Consider the following 20,053-nt stretch of genomic DNA (forward strand, 5'->3'; position numbering starts at 1 on the left):
TATTTCTTTACATTGTTTGTCACAGATAGTGAGTCCAGTATGTTCTGTCCTTGAAAAATAGACCAAAAACTGTTAGCTCCAAAAACAAAGTGCAAAGTTCACCCCAAAACAAATAGGAGAGATACTGTTGGAACATATTTATTCCCCTGTTAGCAGGATGACTGATCCATAGTGCTAAGTTAGTCACATTGACAAGGCACTGACACAGCACAAAGCTGCTCATGGTGTCCTGCGACTCTGGAATACAGCCCTTCAGGATGTTCAGGAATGGGCTGAAGATCATGGGAAGTGAGTTTACTTCTCTCTCTTTAAGTGTACAAACTACTGTAGCTCACTGTTGCATTATTTGGAGTAATAATGGAATACTCAGTAGGACTTCTGTTGAGATTTGTGTTTAGGTCTGTTATGTGGTGAAGTGGTTTGTGAGAGTGGTTCAGAAGCTCTCTGATGTGAAAATTAGACACTTATTTGCCTAGGCGACATTGTAGAAGTTTGTGTAGGTGATCTGTAATGTCATAAGTAACAACACTTTTTCTGATTGGGGATGAGGGGAGATATTGGACTGTCAGTTATAGTAATAATTTGATGGGTGCTTACAGTGCATTCGGGAAGTATTCAGACCCCTTCCACATTTTGTTACGTTACAGCCTTTTGCTAAAATTACATTTCCCTCATAAATCCACACACCGTACTCCATAATGACAAAGCGAAAATGGGTTTTTAGAAATGTTAGCAAATTTATTTAAAAAAATCTGAAATACCTTGCTTACATACAGTACCAGTCAAAAGTTTGGAAACACCTAAAAACCTAAGGATTATTCTTTATTTTTACTCATTTCTACATTGTAGAATAATAGTGAAGACATCAAAACTATGAAATAACACATCATGTAGTAACTAAAAAAGTGTTAAACAAATCAAAATAGATTTTATATTTCAGATTCTCCAAAGTAGCCACCCTTGACAGCCTTGATGACAGCTTGGAACACTCTTTGCATTTTTCAAATAAGGCTGTAACGTAACAATGTGGAAAAAGTCAAGGGATCTGAGTACTTTCCGAATACACTGTATGTGTGTGTGTATATATACACTACCATTCAAAAGTTTGGTCACTTAAAAATGTTTTTCTTTCAAAAACATTTATTTTGTCCATTAAAATAACATCAAATTGATAAGAAATACAGTGTAGACATTGTTAATGTTGTAAATGACTATTGTAGCTGGAAACGGCAGATAAAAAAAACAATAATAATAATAATAATAATATAATAATAATAAATTCTGGAATATCTACATAGGCGTACAGAGGCTCATTTATCAGGAACCATCATTCCTGTGTTCCAATGGAACGTTGTTAGCTAATCCAAGTTTATAATTTTAAAAGGCTAATTGATCATCAGAAAACCCTTTTGCAATTATGTTAGCACAGCTGAAAACTGTTGTCTTGAATAAAGAAGCAATAAAACGGGCCTTTAGACTAATTGAGTATCTGAAGCATCAGTATTTGTGGGTTTGATTACAGGCTCAAAATGGCCAGAAACAAAGAACTTTCTTCTGAAACTCGTCAGTTTATTCTTGTTCCGAGAAATTAAAGCTATTCCATGCGAGAAATTGCCAAGAAACTGAAGATCTCGTACAACGCTGTGTACTACTCCCTTCACAGCACAGCGCAAACTGGCTCTAACCAGAATAGAATGAGTGAGAGGCCCTGGTGCACAACTGAGCAAGAGGACAAGTACATTAGAGTGTCTAGTTTGAGAAACAGACACCTCACAAGTCCTCAACTGGCAGCTTCATTAAATAGTACCCGCAAAACATCAGTCTCAACGTCAACAGTGAGGAGGCGACTCCAGCATGCTGGCCTTGTAGACAGAGTTGCAAAGAAAAAGCCATATCTCAGACTGGCCAATTAAAAATAAAAGATTATGATGGGCAAAATAACACAGACACTGGACAGAGGAACTCTGCCTAGAAGGCCAGCATCCCGGAGTCGCCTCCTCACTGTTGACGTTGAGACTGGTGTTTTGCGGGTACTATTTAATGAAGCTGCCAGTTGAGGACCGCTCAGTTTGGCTGGGGGACCAGCTCTAGGAAGAGTCTTGGTGGTTCCAAACGTCTTTCATTTAAGAATGATGGAGGCCACTGTGTTCTTGAGGACTTCAATGCTGCATATATTTTTTGGTACCATTCTCCAGATCTGTGCCTTGACACAATCCTGTCTTTGAGTTCTAGGGACAATTCCTTCGACCTCATGGCATGGTATTTGCTCTGAGATGCACTGTCAACCTTGGGACCTTTTTATATAGACGTTTGTGCCTTTCCATATCACGTCCAATCAATTGAATTTACCACAGGTGGACTCCAAGTTGTAGCAACATCTCAAGGATGATCAATGGAAACAGGATGCACTGAGCTCAATTTCGAGTCTCATAGCCAAGTGTCTGAATACTTATATGAATAAGGTATCTGTTTTTTATTTTTAGTACATTTGAAAACGTTTCTACAAACCTGTTTTCGCTTTGTTATTATGGGGTATTGTGTATAGATTAATGAGGACAGTTTTTTTAATGTAATCCATTTTAGAATAAGGCTGTAACGAACCGTGGAAAAAGTCAAGGGGTCTGAATACTCTGACTGCACTGTACTTGCATGCATACAAATCGGAACTCCAGTCGGGTCTTGACCCCTGGTATCATATGAACACGCGTAAGACATGGCGAAATGTGTATAATTGCAGGAAATTGGCTTTAAAACTAACATTTCCTCTGCCCCATGGCAAAATGTGTAGAATTTCAGGAAATGAGCTTGAAAATGTAAAAAATGTCTCTGCCAACAAGGGGTGTGAACAGTATAACAGTTTGGGGTCTCACGGCTTGCGAAGTGGGGGTTTGTTGTAACTACTCCGATAAATGACCATATCCAGTCGGACCTTAGCAACCTAGGACATTTGTGTGACCGGACCTTCTCAAATAGTACTTGAGTACCCCTGATGTATAGCCTAAATTTGGATGACGGAATAACCATTTCACTGTCTGTAGTGTTGAATTTGCCTTGTCCAACATTCTATTGTGTTAGTCCCACTTTCTAGAAAGTACATTCTTTATTCCTGTTGGAATATGTCTTCCGTCACTGGTTCAATGTAAACGGTCAATATTTGTCTTGAACAGTAAGCTACACCAAATCAAAAACAAGGGAAGTCATGAGCCTGAAATGGTAAATGGCAAATTAAGTTTGTACAGGTCATTTCCATGTAAAAGGACCCATGAGCACCAATATGTGACGTCCATAGGAGCATGTCAAATTGGGTATCAAATGAAAGCTGTCTCTATTTTGGAGAAATGAAGGCACATGTACATTTTAACCATTTTCCATCTATAAAATTATGAATAATCAAAGGCTTTAATTTCGGGTCAAACAGATGGAAAGAAAACATACCAGAAAAAGCCTTAAAAGGTATTTGAAATGCATTAAAACACAATAGTGATGAAGTAACGACTCCAGCCAACTATCAACACTTATATTTAATTTGAGATTTTTTTTTCTAACTTATGTAAATTTAAGAAACATTGCCTTGTGCTTTAATTCCGTTACCAAAAACCCACATCTTTAAGATATTTTCTAATTTCTCTCCCTCATGAGGGAGGATAATGAAGGTTCACATAAGTAACAAGTAAAGGTATACCTATCAATTTAGTTAGTGTTTTTACTGATATCAATTTTGTTTATGAATTATGTGATTAAAACTCATTGCGTTAATGGAATTTCCAAACATTTCTGCAATTTGATTGGCTGCAATGGGAACTCATAGTAGTGGCAAACCACAGTTTAGTTCACAAGTTTGGACAGTACAGTCAAGTAGAGTATAGCACTGTAGAGTACAGTAAAGAAGAGTATAGTAATGTAGAGTTCAGTACAGTACACAGTAGAGCACACGAGTTGAGTACACTAGTGTACTGTGTTAAACTGAACTGTATTCTACTGAACTCTACTGTGCTGTACTTTGATGTCCAAAGTTGTGAAACATCTATGATTGGTTCACATTTGGTCTGGTCTGGACCAACCCAAATTTGATCTTGTTTGGAGGCAGAGCTCATTAAAATAATAGCCAGTGTGTAGAATAATACCCAAATATGGGGATATTTGCATATTTATAACTTTTTGTGTACCTATTTAGGATATATCACAATGAAGAGAATGACATATCCATAATTATGCGTCTCTGTATAGTACAGATCAGGAACGCATGATGAAATTCCTTTACCGCAATTCCGTTGCTGGATGTAAATCCACTTAACCTATTGTAGTTCAATAACCAAAATAATTTTTTTTCAAAATCAATATGTCATGTCATAGCTGACACTCACGTCGTTGAATTTTAATTTGGAGTAGATATAAGTTTATTACAATCCTTATTAAACATTATAGGCTACTGTAGGTTTATGCAATTTCAAAGCAAGTACCTAGCCTATTTCTATCCATATAGGCCTACCTACTTCAAGATATGTGTATGCATAGACCTATATGATGAAATACATTATTAGCCAGAGAGAATGTGCATTATCCACATTTTTACAGCGGTCTAGATGTACTGTAGATGGCCATCAGATGTTAGTGTGATAGAATAGGATAACATGGCTGTTTAGGCACTCAATCCTACCTTTACCAGTGGTTGACATTATTATACCGTTTAAATTTTAGTCAAGTCAATCAAATTTTCACAATAGCATATGGGACAGATGTATGGCATTTTGTTGTTATAGACAGGCAAACAATCAGTGTTTATTTCTGTTTAGGAAAATTGGTATATTTCGCTATTGATAGATCCGTATCCACTTGCCTTCAGCCGATACACTTGCCTCTAATGTAATGCTTAGAATTTGGGGAGAGACCCACTCTCTTTGTGAAGTGAGTGATTGATTAGTAATGTTTAGGATTCATCCACCCATACAGGGTTGGAGACTTGGGTATGTGTCTTGTGTACTGTTATCAGAAAATGGCCCTCAATTTAGATGTTGCCTAATTGTATTACTGATTCTCTTCTCAATAAGCACCTAGAGAGTATTACGTTGGAGGTAATTCTGTGTCCGACAGTGTGTGTGTCTTTGTGTGTGGTGACGTTGGCCTCACAGATAGGTCCTCAGCGGATGTGTGACAGAGGCCAGTCCATCTGTTATGAGAAGCAGAGCTGCTTATCCTCTCTCTTAGCCCTCAGACACAGATTGGCAGAGATTGCTCCTAACAGGTGGCCTACCCAGGGCCCAGTCCACCCCAGGGAGGACTGTGAGGACACCCTGTCTGGCTACCACCCCTGTCTCCCTGCACATGCAACCGCAGCCCCCTGTTGGGCACACTAAATATGGACTGCTGTGTTGGTGTTAAGTTTTGGCTTGCTTGCGCTCATGCTCGCCCACAGTGCATTCGGAAAGTATTTAGAATCCTTGACAAAAAATATTTCGTAGTCAATCTACACAATACCCCATAATGACAAAGCGAAAACTGTTTAAAAAAAGATTTTTGCTAATTTTATAAATTTAAACAGATCATACCTTATTTACATAAGTATTTAGACCCGTTGCTATGAGACTCGAAATTTAGCTCAGGTGCATCCTGTTTCCATTGATCATCCTTGAGACGTTTCTACAATTTGATTTGAGTCCACCTGTGGTAAATTCAATTGATTTGGACATGATTTGGAAAAGCACACACTGTTGACAGTGCAAAAACCAAGCCATGAAGTCGAAGGAATTGTCCGTAGAGCTCCGAGACAGGATTGTGTCAAGGCACAGATCTGGGGAAGGGTACCAAAAAATGTCTGCAGCAAAGAAGGTCCCCAAGAACACAGTGGCCTCTGTCATTCTTAAATGTAAGAAGTGTGGAACCACCAAGACTTACTAGAGCTGGCCGCCTGGCCAAACAGCAATCGGGGGAGAAGTGCCTTGGTCAGGGAGGTGACCAAGAACCCGATGGTTACTCTGATAGAGTTCCTCTGTGGAGATGGGAGAACCTTCCAGAAGGACAACCATCTCTGCAGCACTCCACAAATCAGGCCTTTATGGTAGAGTGACCAGACAGAAGCCACTCCTCAGTCAAAGGCATACAACAGCCCACTTGGAGTTTGCCAAAAGGCACCTAAAAGACTCTGACCATGAGAAACAACATTCTCTGGTCTGATGAAATCAAGATTGAACTATTTGGCCTGAATGCCAAGCTTCACGTCTGGAGGAAACCTGGTACCATCCCTACGGTGAAGCGTGGTGGCAGCGTCCTGCTGTGGGGATATTTTTCAGTGGCAGGGACTGGGAGACTAGTCAGGATTGAGGGAAAGATGAACGGCGCAAAGTACAGAGCGGTCAGGATCACAGACTGGGATGAAGGTTCACCTTCCAACAGGACAACGACCCTAAGCACACAGCCAAGACAATGCAGGAGTGGCCCAGCCAGAGCCCTGACTTGAACCCGATCAAACATCTCTGGAGAGACCTGAAAATAGCTGTGCAGCAAACGCTCCCAATCCAACCTGACAGAGCTTGAGAGGATCTGCGAAGATGGTTGGGAGAAACTCCCCAAATAGAGGTGTGCCAAACTTGTAGCGTCATACCCAAGAAGACTCAAGGCTGTAATCGCTGCCAAAGGTGCTTCAACAAAGTACTGAGTAAAGGGTTTGAATACTTATGCAAATGTGATTTCTACGTTTTAGAATTTTTTATAAATTCGCAAACATTTATAAAAACCTGTTTTTGCTTTGTATTTACTGGGGTATTGTATGTAGATTGATTTAATCCATTTTAAAGTAAGGCTGTAGCGTAACAATGTGGAAAAAGTCAAAAGTACAATCTTTGTCCCCATGTGCAGTTGCAAACCGTTATCTGGCTTTTTTATGACGGTTTTGGAGCAGTGGCTTCTTCCTTGCTGAGCGGCCTTTCAGGTTATGTCGATATAGGACTCGTTTTACTGTGGATATAGATACTTTTGTACCTGTTTCCTCCAGCATCTTCATAACGTCCTTTGCTGTTGTTCTGGGATTGATTTGCACTTTTCGCACCAAAGTACGTTCCTTTCTAGGAGACAGAACACGTCTCCTTCCTGAGTGGTATGACTGCTGCGTGGTCCCATGGTGTTTATACTTGTGTACTATTGTTTGTACAGATGAACATGGTACCTTCAGGCGTTTGGTTCATCCTTGGGAGCAATTTCCAGACTTGTGGATGTCTACAATTTTTCTTCCTGAGGTCTTGGCTGATTTCTTTTGATTTCCACATGATGTCAAGCAAAGAGGCACTGAGTTTGAAGGAAGACCTTGAAATATATCCACAGGTACACCTCCAATTGACTCAAATGATGTCAATTAGCCTATCAGAAGCTTCTAAAGCCATGATGTCATTTTCTGGAATGTTCCAAGCTGTTTAAAGGCACAGTCAATTTAGTGTATGTAATCTTCTGACCCACTGGAATTGTGATTAACTGAAATAATCTGTCTGTAAACAATTGTTGGAAAAATTACTTTGTGTCATGCACAAAGTAGATGTCCTAACTGACTTGCCAAAACTATAGTTTGTTAACAAGACATTTGTGGAGTGGTTGAAAAACGAGTTTTAATAAATCCAACCTAAGTGTATGTAAACTTCTGACTTCAACAGTAGATTCATGGAGAGATTTTTCCTTCTCTTTTGGGGCGTATCTTCTCCTTTCCCTAATCTCCAATTATTTCTTCATCCAGGGTGCATCTCAGTAATTTCAATGATCCTACACTATCTATTTCTCCTGGTTTCTTTTCTTGTACTGTAGGCCTAGCTGGAGTGATCTGAAAGAACTGCCAGGATTTCTGCTTTATTGCTTTAACCTCTCCAGTAGATCAAAAGGAGACGAGGACAGGAAGCTACTTTAGACTGACACAGGCTTGCTGAATTGTCTTTCTCCATTCTGATTTGTTTATTCTAAACCAAACTAGGACACAACTGACAGTGAAGTAGAACAATTTGTGTCGATCCATACACAGAGAGAGAGAACACAGGAGTTATGCGAACAGAGGGCCATGGAAAATAATGGAATTGGACGTTGATGTCTTCCTGTTTGCATGCACACAAACCCTGTGACAGTGAATTGTGGAGCGATGGTAATTAGTTGGTGCCCATGATGGTCTGTGGACTGAGTTAGATAACTGGCCAGAGTTTTTAATCCAGTGAAAGCAGCATAAACTGTAATTTTGGGGCTGGAGAAAGAGAGTATGAGCAGCCTTCTTATTCCCTGGCTAATCCCCCCACTCCATATGTTTTCACGCTAAAGCAGATACCTTTTAATACACAAATGACATAAGCATACAAATATAATTTTAAAACATTTAAGAATAATTTTGTTTTGCCTATTGCTGCAGGATTAAGATGGATTTAGGCCAATACTAAATCACGTAATTTGATACTTATTCTGGGATTAAGACTGAATTAGACAACAAAAAATTATGACATGAACTTAGTTCGGTCCACATTGGCATTGGTTGTGTCACTCAGGGTGAATTAATGTTGTTTGTAACCGTGAAGCCTCCTAGGTAGTGTTTTGTGCGTGGGTAGAACTAGCCTAATAGTTGCAGGTTCTTTCTGTTATTGGAAGCTGTGAGTGTGAAATAGTCTTTCGAGTGAGAAGTAGCGACAATTTAAAGGAATACCTGTCAGAAATTCTGTGGGTTAGAAAATTGTAGCAAATTTGAGTGTGTTTAAGATTCCAATCCATTTCTGACAGGCCTATGTTTTTATTAGACTCGCCCTCACACACATGCACACACAATTCTGTAGGCTGTTACATAAAGGCTACAAGCCCACGGTAGGCAGCCCAGGCAGAGGAGGAGGATGCAGAGAGACAGGCTGATATAGTGTGCTCCATCCACATCTACAGGTGGATGGACTGCCTGCTTCTATCTATGCAGTCGCTCCCCCTAGATTCCTCTGTGTACTGTAGACCCAGACCAACGAAGCAGCATCAAATAATGCTACCACCAACATGATCAACAGAAATCAACCAAAACCAAACGTGTTGGCCGAGGGACAACCGAGGTAGGCTTCCCCCGCCTCAACAATAGTAGTTAAATAGCATTTGTGAATTAATTGACCGTTAACGTGCCTTAGCCTCTTTGGTTGTGGCTGTGTAGTCGGTCTGTTGGATCTAAGCATGCGTCCGCGAGGAAGATGCGGAGGGTTGAATATCAGTCAGTGTTTCAACAACCAGTCAACTGAGACATTCCTCCTTGAAGAGCAATGCTATGTAAGACGGGCTAAAGTAGGCCATGTATGCAGTCTGCCCAATTGGCTGACTGATTGGAATACCTCTTTGAAGGTTCCTGCCTTTCTGCTGACTCAGTCCATATGAATATAGGCTTCCTTCCCGCGTTTGTTGGATTTTAAGCCATGCTACATGCCATGGCTTCATGATGAGGGCATGCCTGTATAGCTGTTGTGTGGTAGACTGTGTGTGGCTGCTGTGTCATGTCAGGGGTAGAGAGTAGAGCAGTGGGGCATGTTAGTGGTGTCTAATGTCCAGCTGCTCCTCTCTGAGTTGGCCGATGTCACAGCATGGTGCTCAGTGTATATTCCAGGAAGGATGGGGGAAAAAAAGAGCTTCAGTACTCGGGTTAATAAGACCTAAGACCTTTTTTTTCTGCAGCTTCACTGACTGTCCTTCAGCAGTCATCGACTAAAACACACAGTATCTCTGGGATGAGTGTTAAGCATCATTGTTTTAGGGCTTAGTCTCACTGCTCTTTTAAAATGTGTCAAGATCATAAAATGATTACGCAATGAAGTGGCGGTGAATAGCTTATTTACAGAAAAAGCTGCTTGGCAACAATTACTATTTGTCACAACAAAAGCTCAAATTCATGTTCTAATTTTTTTTTAAAGTACATTTTATTTCACCTTTTATTTAACCAGGTAGGCCATTTGAGAACAAGTTCTTATTTACAACTGCAACCTGGCCAAGATAAAGCAAAGCAGTGCGACAGAAACAACAACACAGAGTTACACATGGGATAAACAAATGTACAGTTAATACAATAGAGAAATATATGTACATTGTGTGCAAATGTAGTAAGATTAGGGAGGCAAAATAATTACAATTTAGCGTTAACACTGGAGAGATAGATGTGGAGAGGATGATGTGCAAGTAGAGATACTGGGGTGCAAAAGAGCAACAACAAAAAAACAATATGGGGATGAGGTAGTTGGGTGTGCTATTAACAGATGGGTTGTGTACAGGTACAGTGATCGGTAAGCTGCTCTGACAGCTGATGCTTGAAGTTAGAGAGGGAGATATGTCTCCAGCTTTAGTGATTTTTGCAATTCGTTCCAGTCATTGGAGAACTGGAAGGAAAGGCGGCAAAAGGAGGTGTTGGCTTTGGGGGTGACCAAATAAATATACCTGCTGGAGCACGTGCTACAGGTGGGTGTTGCTATGGTGACCAGTGAGCTGAGATACGGCGGGGCTTTACCTAGCAAAGACTTCTAGATAACCTGGAGCCAGTGGGTTTGGCGACGAATATGTAATATGAAGCGAGGACCAACCAACGAGAGCATACAGGTTGCAGTGGTGGGTAGTTTATAGGGCTTTGGTGACAAAACGGATGGCACTGTGATAGACTACATCCAATTTGCTGAGTAGAGTGTTGGAGGCTATTTTGTAAATAACATCGCTGAAGTCAAGGATCGGTAGGATAGTTTTACGAGGGTATGTTTAGCAGCATGAGTGAAGGAGGCTTTGTTGCGAAATAGGAAGCTGATTTTCTAGATTTAATTTTGGATTGGAGATGATTAATGTGAGTCTGGAAGGAGAGTTTACAGTCTAACCAGACACTTAGGTATTTGTAGATGTCCACATATTCTAAGTCAGAACCGTCCAGAGTAGTGAGGCTAGTCAGGCGGGCGGGTGCGGGCAGCGATCGGTTGAAGAGCATGCATTTAGTTTAACTAGCATTTAAGAGCAGTTGGAGGCCACGGAAGGAGTGTTGTATGGCATTGAAGCTCGTTTGGAGGTTTGTTAACACAGTGTCCAAAGAAGGGCCAGATGTTTACAGAATGGTGTCATCTGCGTACAGGTGGATCAGAGATTCACCAGCAGCAAGAGCAACATCGTTGATATATACAGAGAAAAGAGTCGGCCCGAGAATTGAACCCTGTCTCACCCCCATAGAGACTGCCAGAGGTCCGGACAACAGGCCATCCGATTTGACAAACTGAACTTTGTCTGAGAAGTAGTTAGTGAACCAGGCGAGGCAGTCATTTGAGAAACCAAGGCAATTGATTCTGCCGATAAGAATGCAGTGATTGAATGCAAGGTTGAAAGCCTTGGCCAGGTCGATGAAGACAGCTGCACAGTACTGTACAGTATGATGCACAGTATGATATCGTTTAGGACCTTGAGCGTAGCTGAGGTGCAGTGATCACTGACCAGCTCGGAAACGAGATTGAATAGTGAAGGTATGGTGGGATTCGAAATGGTCAGTGATCTGTTTGTTAACTTGGCTTTCAAAGATTTTAGAAAGGCAGGGCAGGATGGATATAGGTCTAGTGTCTCCCCCTTTGAAGAGGGGGATGACCGCGGCAGCTTTTCAATCTTTGGGGATCTCAGACGATACGAAAGAGGTTAAACAGGCTAGTAATAGAGGTTGCAACAATTTTGGTGGCCAATTTTAGAAAGAGAGGGTCCAGATTGTCTAACCCAGCTGACTTGTAGGGATCCAGATTTTGCCGCTCTTTTAGTACATCAGCTGTCTGGATTTGGGGGAAGGAGAAGCGGGGGGAGGGGGACTTGGGCAAGTTGTTGCGGGAGGTGCAGAGCTTTTGGCTGGGGTAGGGGTAGCTAGGTGGAAAGCATGGCCAGCCGTAGAAAAAGGCTTTTTGAAATCCTCGATTATCATAGATTTATCAGTGGTGACAGTGTTTCCTAGCCTCGTGCAGTGGGCAGCTGGGAGGAGGTGCTCTTATTCTCCATGGACTTTACAGTTTCCCAAAACCTTTTGGAATTAGTGCTACAGGATGCACATTTCTGTTAGGAAAGCAAAGGCTAGCTTTTTCAAACTGACTTTTTGGTTCCTGACTTCCCTGAAAAGTTGCATATCGCGGGGACTATTCAATGCTAATGCAGTACGCCACAGGATGTTTTTGTGCTGGTCAAGGGCAGTCAAGTCTGGGGTGAACCAAGGGCTGTATCTGTTCTTAGTTCTATATTTTTAAATGGGACATGCTTATTTAAGATGGTGCTTAAAGCACTTTTAAAGAGCAACCAGGCATCCTCTACTGACGGGATGAGGTCAATATCCTTCCAGGATACCCGGGCCAGGTCGATTAGAAAAGCTGCTCGCTGAAGTGTTTTAGGGAGCGTTTGACAGTGATGAGGGGTAGCCGTTTGACCGCGGACCCGTTACGGACATAGGCAATGAGGCAGTGATCACTGAGATCCTGGTTGAAGACAGCAGAGGTGTATTTAGAGGGCAAGTTGGTCAGGATGATATCTATGAGGGTGCCCATGTTAACGGATTTAGGGTTGTACCTGGTAGGTTCCTTAATAATTTGTGTGAGATTGAGAGGTTGAACAGGCTAGTAATAGGGTTTGCAACAATTTTGGTGGCTAATTTTAGAAAGAGAGGGTCCAGATTAGAGGTCGACCGATTAATCGGAATGGCCGATTTAATTAGGGCTGATTTCAAGTTTTCATAACAATCGGAAATCGGTATTTTTGGACGCCGATTTGGCCGTTTAAAAAAATATATATATTTTTATAATTGTTTTACTTATTTTGTATTTTTTATTGACCTTTCTTTAAGTAGGCAAGTCAGTTAAGAACACATTCTTATTTTCAATGACGGCCTAGGAACGGTGGATTAACTGCCTTGTTCAGGGGCAGAACGACAGATTTTTACCTTGTCAGCTCAGGGATTCAATCTTGCAACCTTACGTTAACTAGTCCAACGCTCTAACCACCTGCTTTACATTGCACTCCACAAGGTTACGCGAATGCAGTAAGAAACCAAGGTAAGTTGCTAGCTAGCATTAAACTTATCTTATAAAAAACAATCAATCAATCATAATCACTAGTTAACTACACATGGTTGATGATATTACTAGTTTATCTAGCCTGTCCTGCGTTGAATATAATCGCTTAGGTACACGTTGCTCCAACCATAAACATCAATGCCTTTCTTAAAATCAATACACAGCAGTATATATTTTTAAACCTGCATATTTAGCTAAAAGAAATCCAGGTTAGCAGGCAATATTAACCAGGTGAAATTGTGTCATTTTGCGTTCATTGCACGCAGTCAAGGTATATGCAACAGTTTGGGCCGCCTGGCTCGTTGCGAACTAATTTGCCAGAATTTTACGTAATTATGACATAACACTGAAGGTTGTGCAATGTAACAGGAATAACGTTTTGTTTTCGAGATGATAGTTTCCGGATTCGACCATATTAATGATCTAAGGCTCGTGTTTCTGTGTGTTATTATGTTAAGTCTATGTTTTGATAGAGCAGTCTGACTGAGCGGTGGTAGGCAGTAGCAGGCTCGTAAGCATTCATTCAAAATAGCACTTTCGTGCGTTTTGCCAGCAGCCCTTCGCAATGCATTGTGCTGTTTATGACTTCAAGCCTATCAACTCCCAAGATGAGGCTGGTGTAACCGATGTGAAATGGCTAGCTAGTTAGCCGGGTGCGCGCTAATAGCGTTTCAAACGTCACTCGCTCTGAGACTTGGAGTAGTTGTTTCCCCTTGCTCTACATGGGTACCGCTGCTTCGAGGGTGGCTGTTGTCGATGTGTTCCTGGTTCAAGCCCAGGTAGGAGCGAGGAGAGGGACGGAAGCTATACTGTTACACTGGCAATACTGAAGTGCCTATAAGAACATCCAATAGTCAAAGGTATATGAAATACAAATTGTATAGAGAGAAATAGTCCTATGATAACTACAACCTAAAACTTCTTACCTGGGAATATTGAAGACTCATGTTAAAAGGAACCACCAGCTTTCATATGTTTTCATGTTCTGAGCAAGGAACTTAAACGTTAACTTTTTTACATGGCACATATTGCACTTTTACTTTCTTCTCCAACACTTTGTTTTTGCATTATTTAAACCAAATTGAACATGTTTCATTATTTATTTGAAGCTAAATTGATTTTATTGATGTATTATATTAAGTTAAAATAAGTGTTAATTCAGTATTGTTGTAATTGTCATTATTACAAATAAAAAAAGGGGGGAAAAAATCGGCCGATTTAATCGGTATCGGCTTTCCCCCGGCCCTCCAATAATCGGTATCGGCGTTGAAAAATCATAATCGGTCGACCTCTAGTCCAGATTGTCTAACCCAGTTGACTTGTAGGCTCATATTGTAGGACGGCCTGGGTGTGAAGCATATCCCAGTTTAGGTCAACCATCTCTACGAACTCTGAAGATAAATGGGGGGCAATCAATTCACATATGGTATCCAGGGCACAGCTAGGGGCTGAGGGAGGTCTATAACAAGCGGCAACAGTGAGAGACTTATTTCTGGAAAGGTGGATATTAAAAGTAGAAGCTCGAACTGTTTGGGCACAGACCTGGATAGTATGACAGAACTCTGCAGGCTGTCTCTGCAGTAGATTACAACTCCGCCCCCTTTGGCAGTTCTATCTTGTCGGAAAATGTTGTAATTGGGAATGGAAATTTCAAAATTTTTGGTGGCCTTCCTAAGCTAGGATTCGGACATGGATAGGACATCAGCGTTGGCGGAGTGTGCTAAAGCAGTGAATAAAATAAACTTAGGGAGGAGGCTTCTGATGTTAACATGGATCAAACCAAGGCTTTTATGGTTACAGAAGTCAACAAATGAGAGTGCCTGGGGAATAGGTGTAGTGCTAGGGGCTACAGGGCCTGGGTTAACCTCTACATCACCAGAGGAGGAGTAGGATAAGGGTACGGCTAAAGGCTATAAGAACTGGTCGTCTAGTGCGTTGGGAACAGAGAAGAAAAGGAGAAGATTTCTGGGCGTGGTAGAATAGATTCATGTACAGACAAGGATATGGTAGGATGTGAGTATAGTGGAGGTAAACCTAGGCATTGAGTGACGATGAGGGAGGTTGTCTCTGGAGGCACCAGTGTAGCCAGGTGAGGTGTCCGCATGTGTGGGGGGTGGGACAAGAGAGCTATCTAAGGCACGTTGAGCGGGGCTGGGGGCTCTACAGTGAAATAAAACAATAATAACTAACCGAAACAGCAGTGGACAAGGCATATTGACATTAGGGAGAGGCATGTGTAGCTGAGTGATCATAAGGTCAAATGAGCAGCAATGGGTGAGTCAGGGAGCCGTTTGGTAGTCGCTACTACGCTAGGTGAACGGGAAACCCAGCGATTCAGAAAGCTAGCGGATGGGTCTTCGGCGACATCGCGACGGAAAAGCCTGTTGAAACCACCTCGGATGATTCACACCTTCTCTGGTAGACAGCGCCCCAACTGATTTTGTATTTTTTCTTTTCTCTCTTTCTCCCCTCAGTCACCCCTGATCTGGTCCCGGAGCCCCTCGTTCCACCTGTGGTGCCTACCCTGCCCTCGGTGCGGGTCCGGCCTGCCCTGCACAGGCCCCGTAGGCGCAGCAGCAGCGGCAACAACAACAGCAGCAGCGGAGGCGACCCCACCAGGCCGTGGCCCTCGGGCCTGGCAGGCCCCAGAGGAAGCATGGAGGTAGGCATGCGCGTGGTGCGTGGCCTGGACTGGAAGTGGGGGAACCAGGATGACGGTGACGGCCACGTGGGCACAGTGGTGGAGATCGGGCGGCAGGGCAGCACCACCACGCCCGACAAGACGGTGGTGGTGCAGTGGGACAGCGGCACACGCACCAACTACCGCACAGGCTACCAAGGCTCCTACGACCTGCTGCTCTACGACAACGCCCAGATCGGTGAGCACTGAGCCCTGATCACCCCACCACAGGTTTTTAAACACATAAGTTACACTATATATACACTGCTCAAAAAAATAAAGGGAACACTAAAATAACACATCCTAGATCTGAATGAATGAAATAATCTTATTAAATACTTTTTTCTTTACATAGTTGAATGTGCTGACAACAAAATCACACAAAAATAATCAATGGAAATCCAATTTATCAACCCATGGAAGTCTGGATTTGGAGTCACACTCAAAATTAAAGTGGAAAACCACACTACAGGCTGATCCAACTTTGATGTAATGTCCTTAAAACAAGTCAAAATGAGGCTCAGTAGTGTGTGTGGCCTCCACGTGCCTGTATGACCTCCCTACAACGCCTGGGCATGCTCCTGATGAGGTGGCGGATGGTCTCCTGAGGGATCTCCTCCCAGACCTGGACTAAAGCATCCGCCAACTCCTGGACAGTCTGGGGCAATGTGGCGTTGGTGGATGGAGCGAGACATGATGTCCCAGATGTGCTCAATTGGATTCAGGTCTGGGGAACGGGCGGGCCAGTCCATAGCATCAATGCCTTCCTCTTGCAGGAACTGCTGACACACTCCAGCTACATGATGTCTAGCATTGTCTTGCATTAGGAGGAACCCAGGGCCAACCGCACCAGCATATGGTCTCACAAGGGGTCTGAGGATCTCATGTAGATACCTAATGGCAGTCAGGCTACCTCTGGCGAGCGCATGGAGGGCTGTGCGGCCCCCCAAAGAAATGCCACCCCACACCATGACTGACCCACCACCAAACCGGTCATGCTGGTGGATGTTGCAGGCAGCAGAACATTCTCCACGGCGTCTCCAGACTCTGTCACATGTGCTCAGTGTGAACCTGCTTTCATCTGTGAAGAGCACAGGGCGCCAGTGGCGAATTTGCCAATCTTGGTGTTCTCTGGCAAATGCCAAACGTCCTGCACGGTGTTGGGCTGTAAGCACAACCCCCACCTTTGGACGTTGGGCCCTCATACCACCCTCATGGAGTCTGTTTCTGACCGTTTGAGCAGATACATGCACATTTGTGGCCTGCTGGAGGTCATTTTGCAGGGCTCTGGCAGTGCTCCTCCTGCTCCTCCTTGCACAAAGGCGGAGGTAGCGGTCCTGCTGCTGGGTTGTTGCCCTCCTACGGCCTCCTCCACGTCTCCTGATGTACTGACCTGTCTCCTGGTAGCGCCTGGACACTACGCTGACAGACACAGCAAACCTTCTTGCCACAGCTCGCATTGATGTGCCATCCTGGATGAGCTGCACTACCTGAGCCACTTGTGGGGGTTGTAGACTCCGTCTCATGCTACCACTAGAGTGAAAGCACCGCCAGCATTCAAAAGTGACCAAAACATCAGCCAGGAAGCATAGGAACTGAGAAGTGGTCTGTGGTCCCCACCTGCAGAACCACTCCTTTATTGGGGGTGTCTTGCTAATTGCCTATAATTTCCACCTGTTGTCTATTCCATTTGCACAACAGCATGTGAAATTTATTGTGAATCAGTGTTGCTTCCTAAGTGGACAGTTTGATTTCACAGAAGGGTGATTGACTTGGAGTTACATTGTGTTGTTTAAGTGTTCCCTTTATTTTTTTGAGCAGTGTACAAATGTATGTGGACACCCCTTCAAATTAGTGGATTTTGCTATTTCAGCCACACCCGTTGCTGGTGTATAAAATCGAGCACACAGCCATGCAATCGCCATAGACAAACATTGGCTGAAGAAGAATGGCCTTACTGAAGAGCTCAGTGACTTTCAACGTGGCACCGTTTTTTATTTATTTAGTATTTTATTTAACCTTTATTTAACAAGGCAAGACAGTTAAGAACAAATTCTTATTTACAATGACGTCCTATCCCGGCCAAACCCTAACCCAGACGACGCTGGACCAATTGTGCGCCGCCCTATGGGACTCTCAATCACGGCTGGTTGTGATACAGCCTGGAATCAAACCAGGGTCTGTAGTGACGCCTCAAGCACTGAGATACAGTGCCTTAGACCGCTGCGCCACTCAGGAGCAGCGTTATAGATTGCCACATTTCCAGCAAGTCAGTTCGTCAAATTTCTCCCCTGCTTGTGCTGCCCCGGTCAGCTGTAAGTGCTGTTATTGTGAAGTGGAAATGTCTAGAAGCAACAACGGCTCAGCCGCGAAGTGGTGGGCCACACAAGCTCACAGAATGGTAGAGCGTAAAAATCCTCTGTCCTCGGTTGCAACACTCACTGCCGAGTTGCTTTTCTCTGTAGTTTTTGGCTAAAAGCAACAGTGAAAGAGAAGTTTGACGATAGAACTGATTCTGTTATGAAAAGGTTTTGCATTGATCTGTGTCAGGTCTTGTGGAAACTCTGTTAGTTGTTTGCCTGTAATTGCTATTTGAAGCGGGGGAAATAGCATTCCCGAGGTCAGTGCATACTGGAGGGTAAATGTGCAGCAGTAGTGCAATGCAGTTATAAAAACTACATTCACAAGTTTGTTTTATTAAGCATTTCAAATGTCATGGTATATCCCTGACGGTAACAATATCACTAGGATCATCTAATTTATAACAAAGCTTTTTCATTGTTAAAATAGGCCTACAATAATTTTTCTCTCCAAAAATGCACACTCACTCAAGTAATCAAATACTAATGTCCTTTCAGATATCTAGATATTCGATTAACCTTGCCCATCCCTAGTACTTGTGTATAAAACAACCTACTGTATATAAAACCATATTCAGTGAGGCCAGGATTCAATCTAATCCATGCAAGCTTGACCTTTAAAGGACATTTCCGATTGAGGAAACATGCACAGCATTTACCGTGAATGTGATCTCTGCGAAAGTCGGGGAAATTGCCTTTTAAAAGCATCATTGTCCACTGTCCAGCACATTTTGCTCTGAATTGAGTCCCAGCTTTAAACTATATTCAAGTTTGATTAATTTTTTTGTATATCATTTTTTATTTTTTTAGGTATTTATGTCTCATCTCTATGACTCAAGCAAGCTTCCTCAAGCTCATGTTTACTTAGCATCGCAGAGCAAAGGGCATCTTTCTCCATCTCCATTTCCTTTCGACTCAAAAATAGAGACAGGCAATACAGCCCTGTTTTAGAATCAAATGCCAAGTGCTAAGGCAGGATTAGTCTGCATTTTGCACCATTAAAGACAGCATTTTTCTGACTCAGAAGCCAATAAGGCTTCAATTTTAGCCTAAAAAAGGGGGAGAAGGAGAGTCAAAAGGAGAGCAAGGGAGAGGGATGAGGAAGAGCAGCATTTCTCGACATCTCTTTCATCAGTCCAAAGCGTCTCATTTGCTAGGCTGTCTTGTCCTCCTTCTGACTCTCTCGCTCTCTCTCCTCTTTTCTCTGTCTCAGGTGTGCGCCACTCCAACATCATCTGTGACAGCTGCAAGAAGCATGGCATCATGGGGATGCGCTGGAAGTGTAAGGTGTGCTTTGACTACGACCTGTGCACTCAGTGTTACATGAACAACAAGCACGACCTGGGCCACGCCTTTGAACGCTATGAGACCGCCCACTCCCAACCGTGAGTACCATGGTCACCCCCCCACATCTTTTCTCAAGAATTCCCAATTTCCCCCATCATTTAGTGCAACACATCCAATATTATACAGACATAGCTAAAACACTATATGGGAGAACAGTACTTAAGCAAATATGTTTAGTGATGCCACGCAGAATACTGTTGGCCAATGGTACAGTAATTCCTTATATGGCACCAATTCCCTCTTATCTGCGATTGTTACACATTTCATTACATAGTTACAGTTTCCTCAAGTGAGTGAAGGCTTTTGAGTCCATAGACATTGCGAAAGACATTAGGGCAAAATAAAGAGGAACTGTGTCAGAGAACAAGCTCACCAAACCTTCAATGGCTGTATGTCATTGCTGCTTAGGTTTATTCAATTTTTAGGGTTAAAGTAGCCTGAACTACTGAATGAATGAGTCTTCATCTTGACATGCAAAAAAAGCATTATTTTTTTTTAAATTATTCTCTCATATCGAGAAGATAGAGAAAATGTATTTGTCACTGACGGTCAGCTCTCATATTCTGTACAATACAGTCTGACAGAGGCTCCTTCCCCTCTCACTTTGACTCCCGCCTCAGTTTCTCTAGTCT

At 42.7% G+C, this 20,053-nt stretch overlaps 1 protein-coding gene across 3 annotated transcripts in view; it reads left to right on the forward strand.

The window, feature by feature from the left end:
• Positions 1-20,053, forward strand: part of LOC106572005 (E3 ubiquitin-protein ligase MIB2) — a 104,557-nt gene that overhangs the window by 8,383 nt on the left and 76,121 nt on the right. For 2 of the 3 annotated variants that reach the window (XM_014145695.3, XM_014145696.3), the window contains exons 2-3: positions 15,509-15,913; positions 19,288-19,459. In XM_014145695.3, the coding sequence (XP_014001170.1) occupies positions 15,691-15,913; positions 19,288-19,459 (395 nt within the window). In that variant the 5' untranslated portion in view covers positions 15,509-15,690. Of the gene's footprint in view, positions 1-142; positions 289-15,508; positions 15,914-19,287; positions 19,460-20,053 lie in introns of those variants that run through there. The other variant, XM_014145694.3, reaches the window with a different exon arrangement.

The sequence above is a fragment of the Salmo salar genome, chromosome 15, assembly GCF_965601325.2.
Source record: "Salmo salar chromosome 15, fSalSal1, whole genome shotgun sequence".
NCBI lineage: Eukaryota > Metazoa > Chordata > Actinopteri > Salmoniformes > Salmonidae > Salmo > Salmo salar.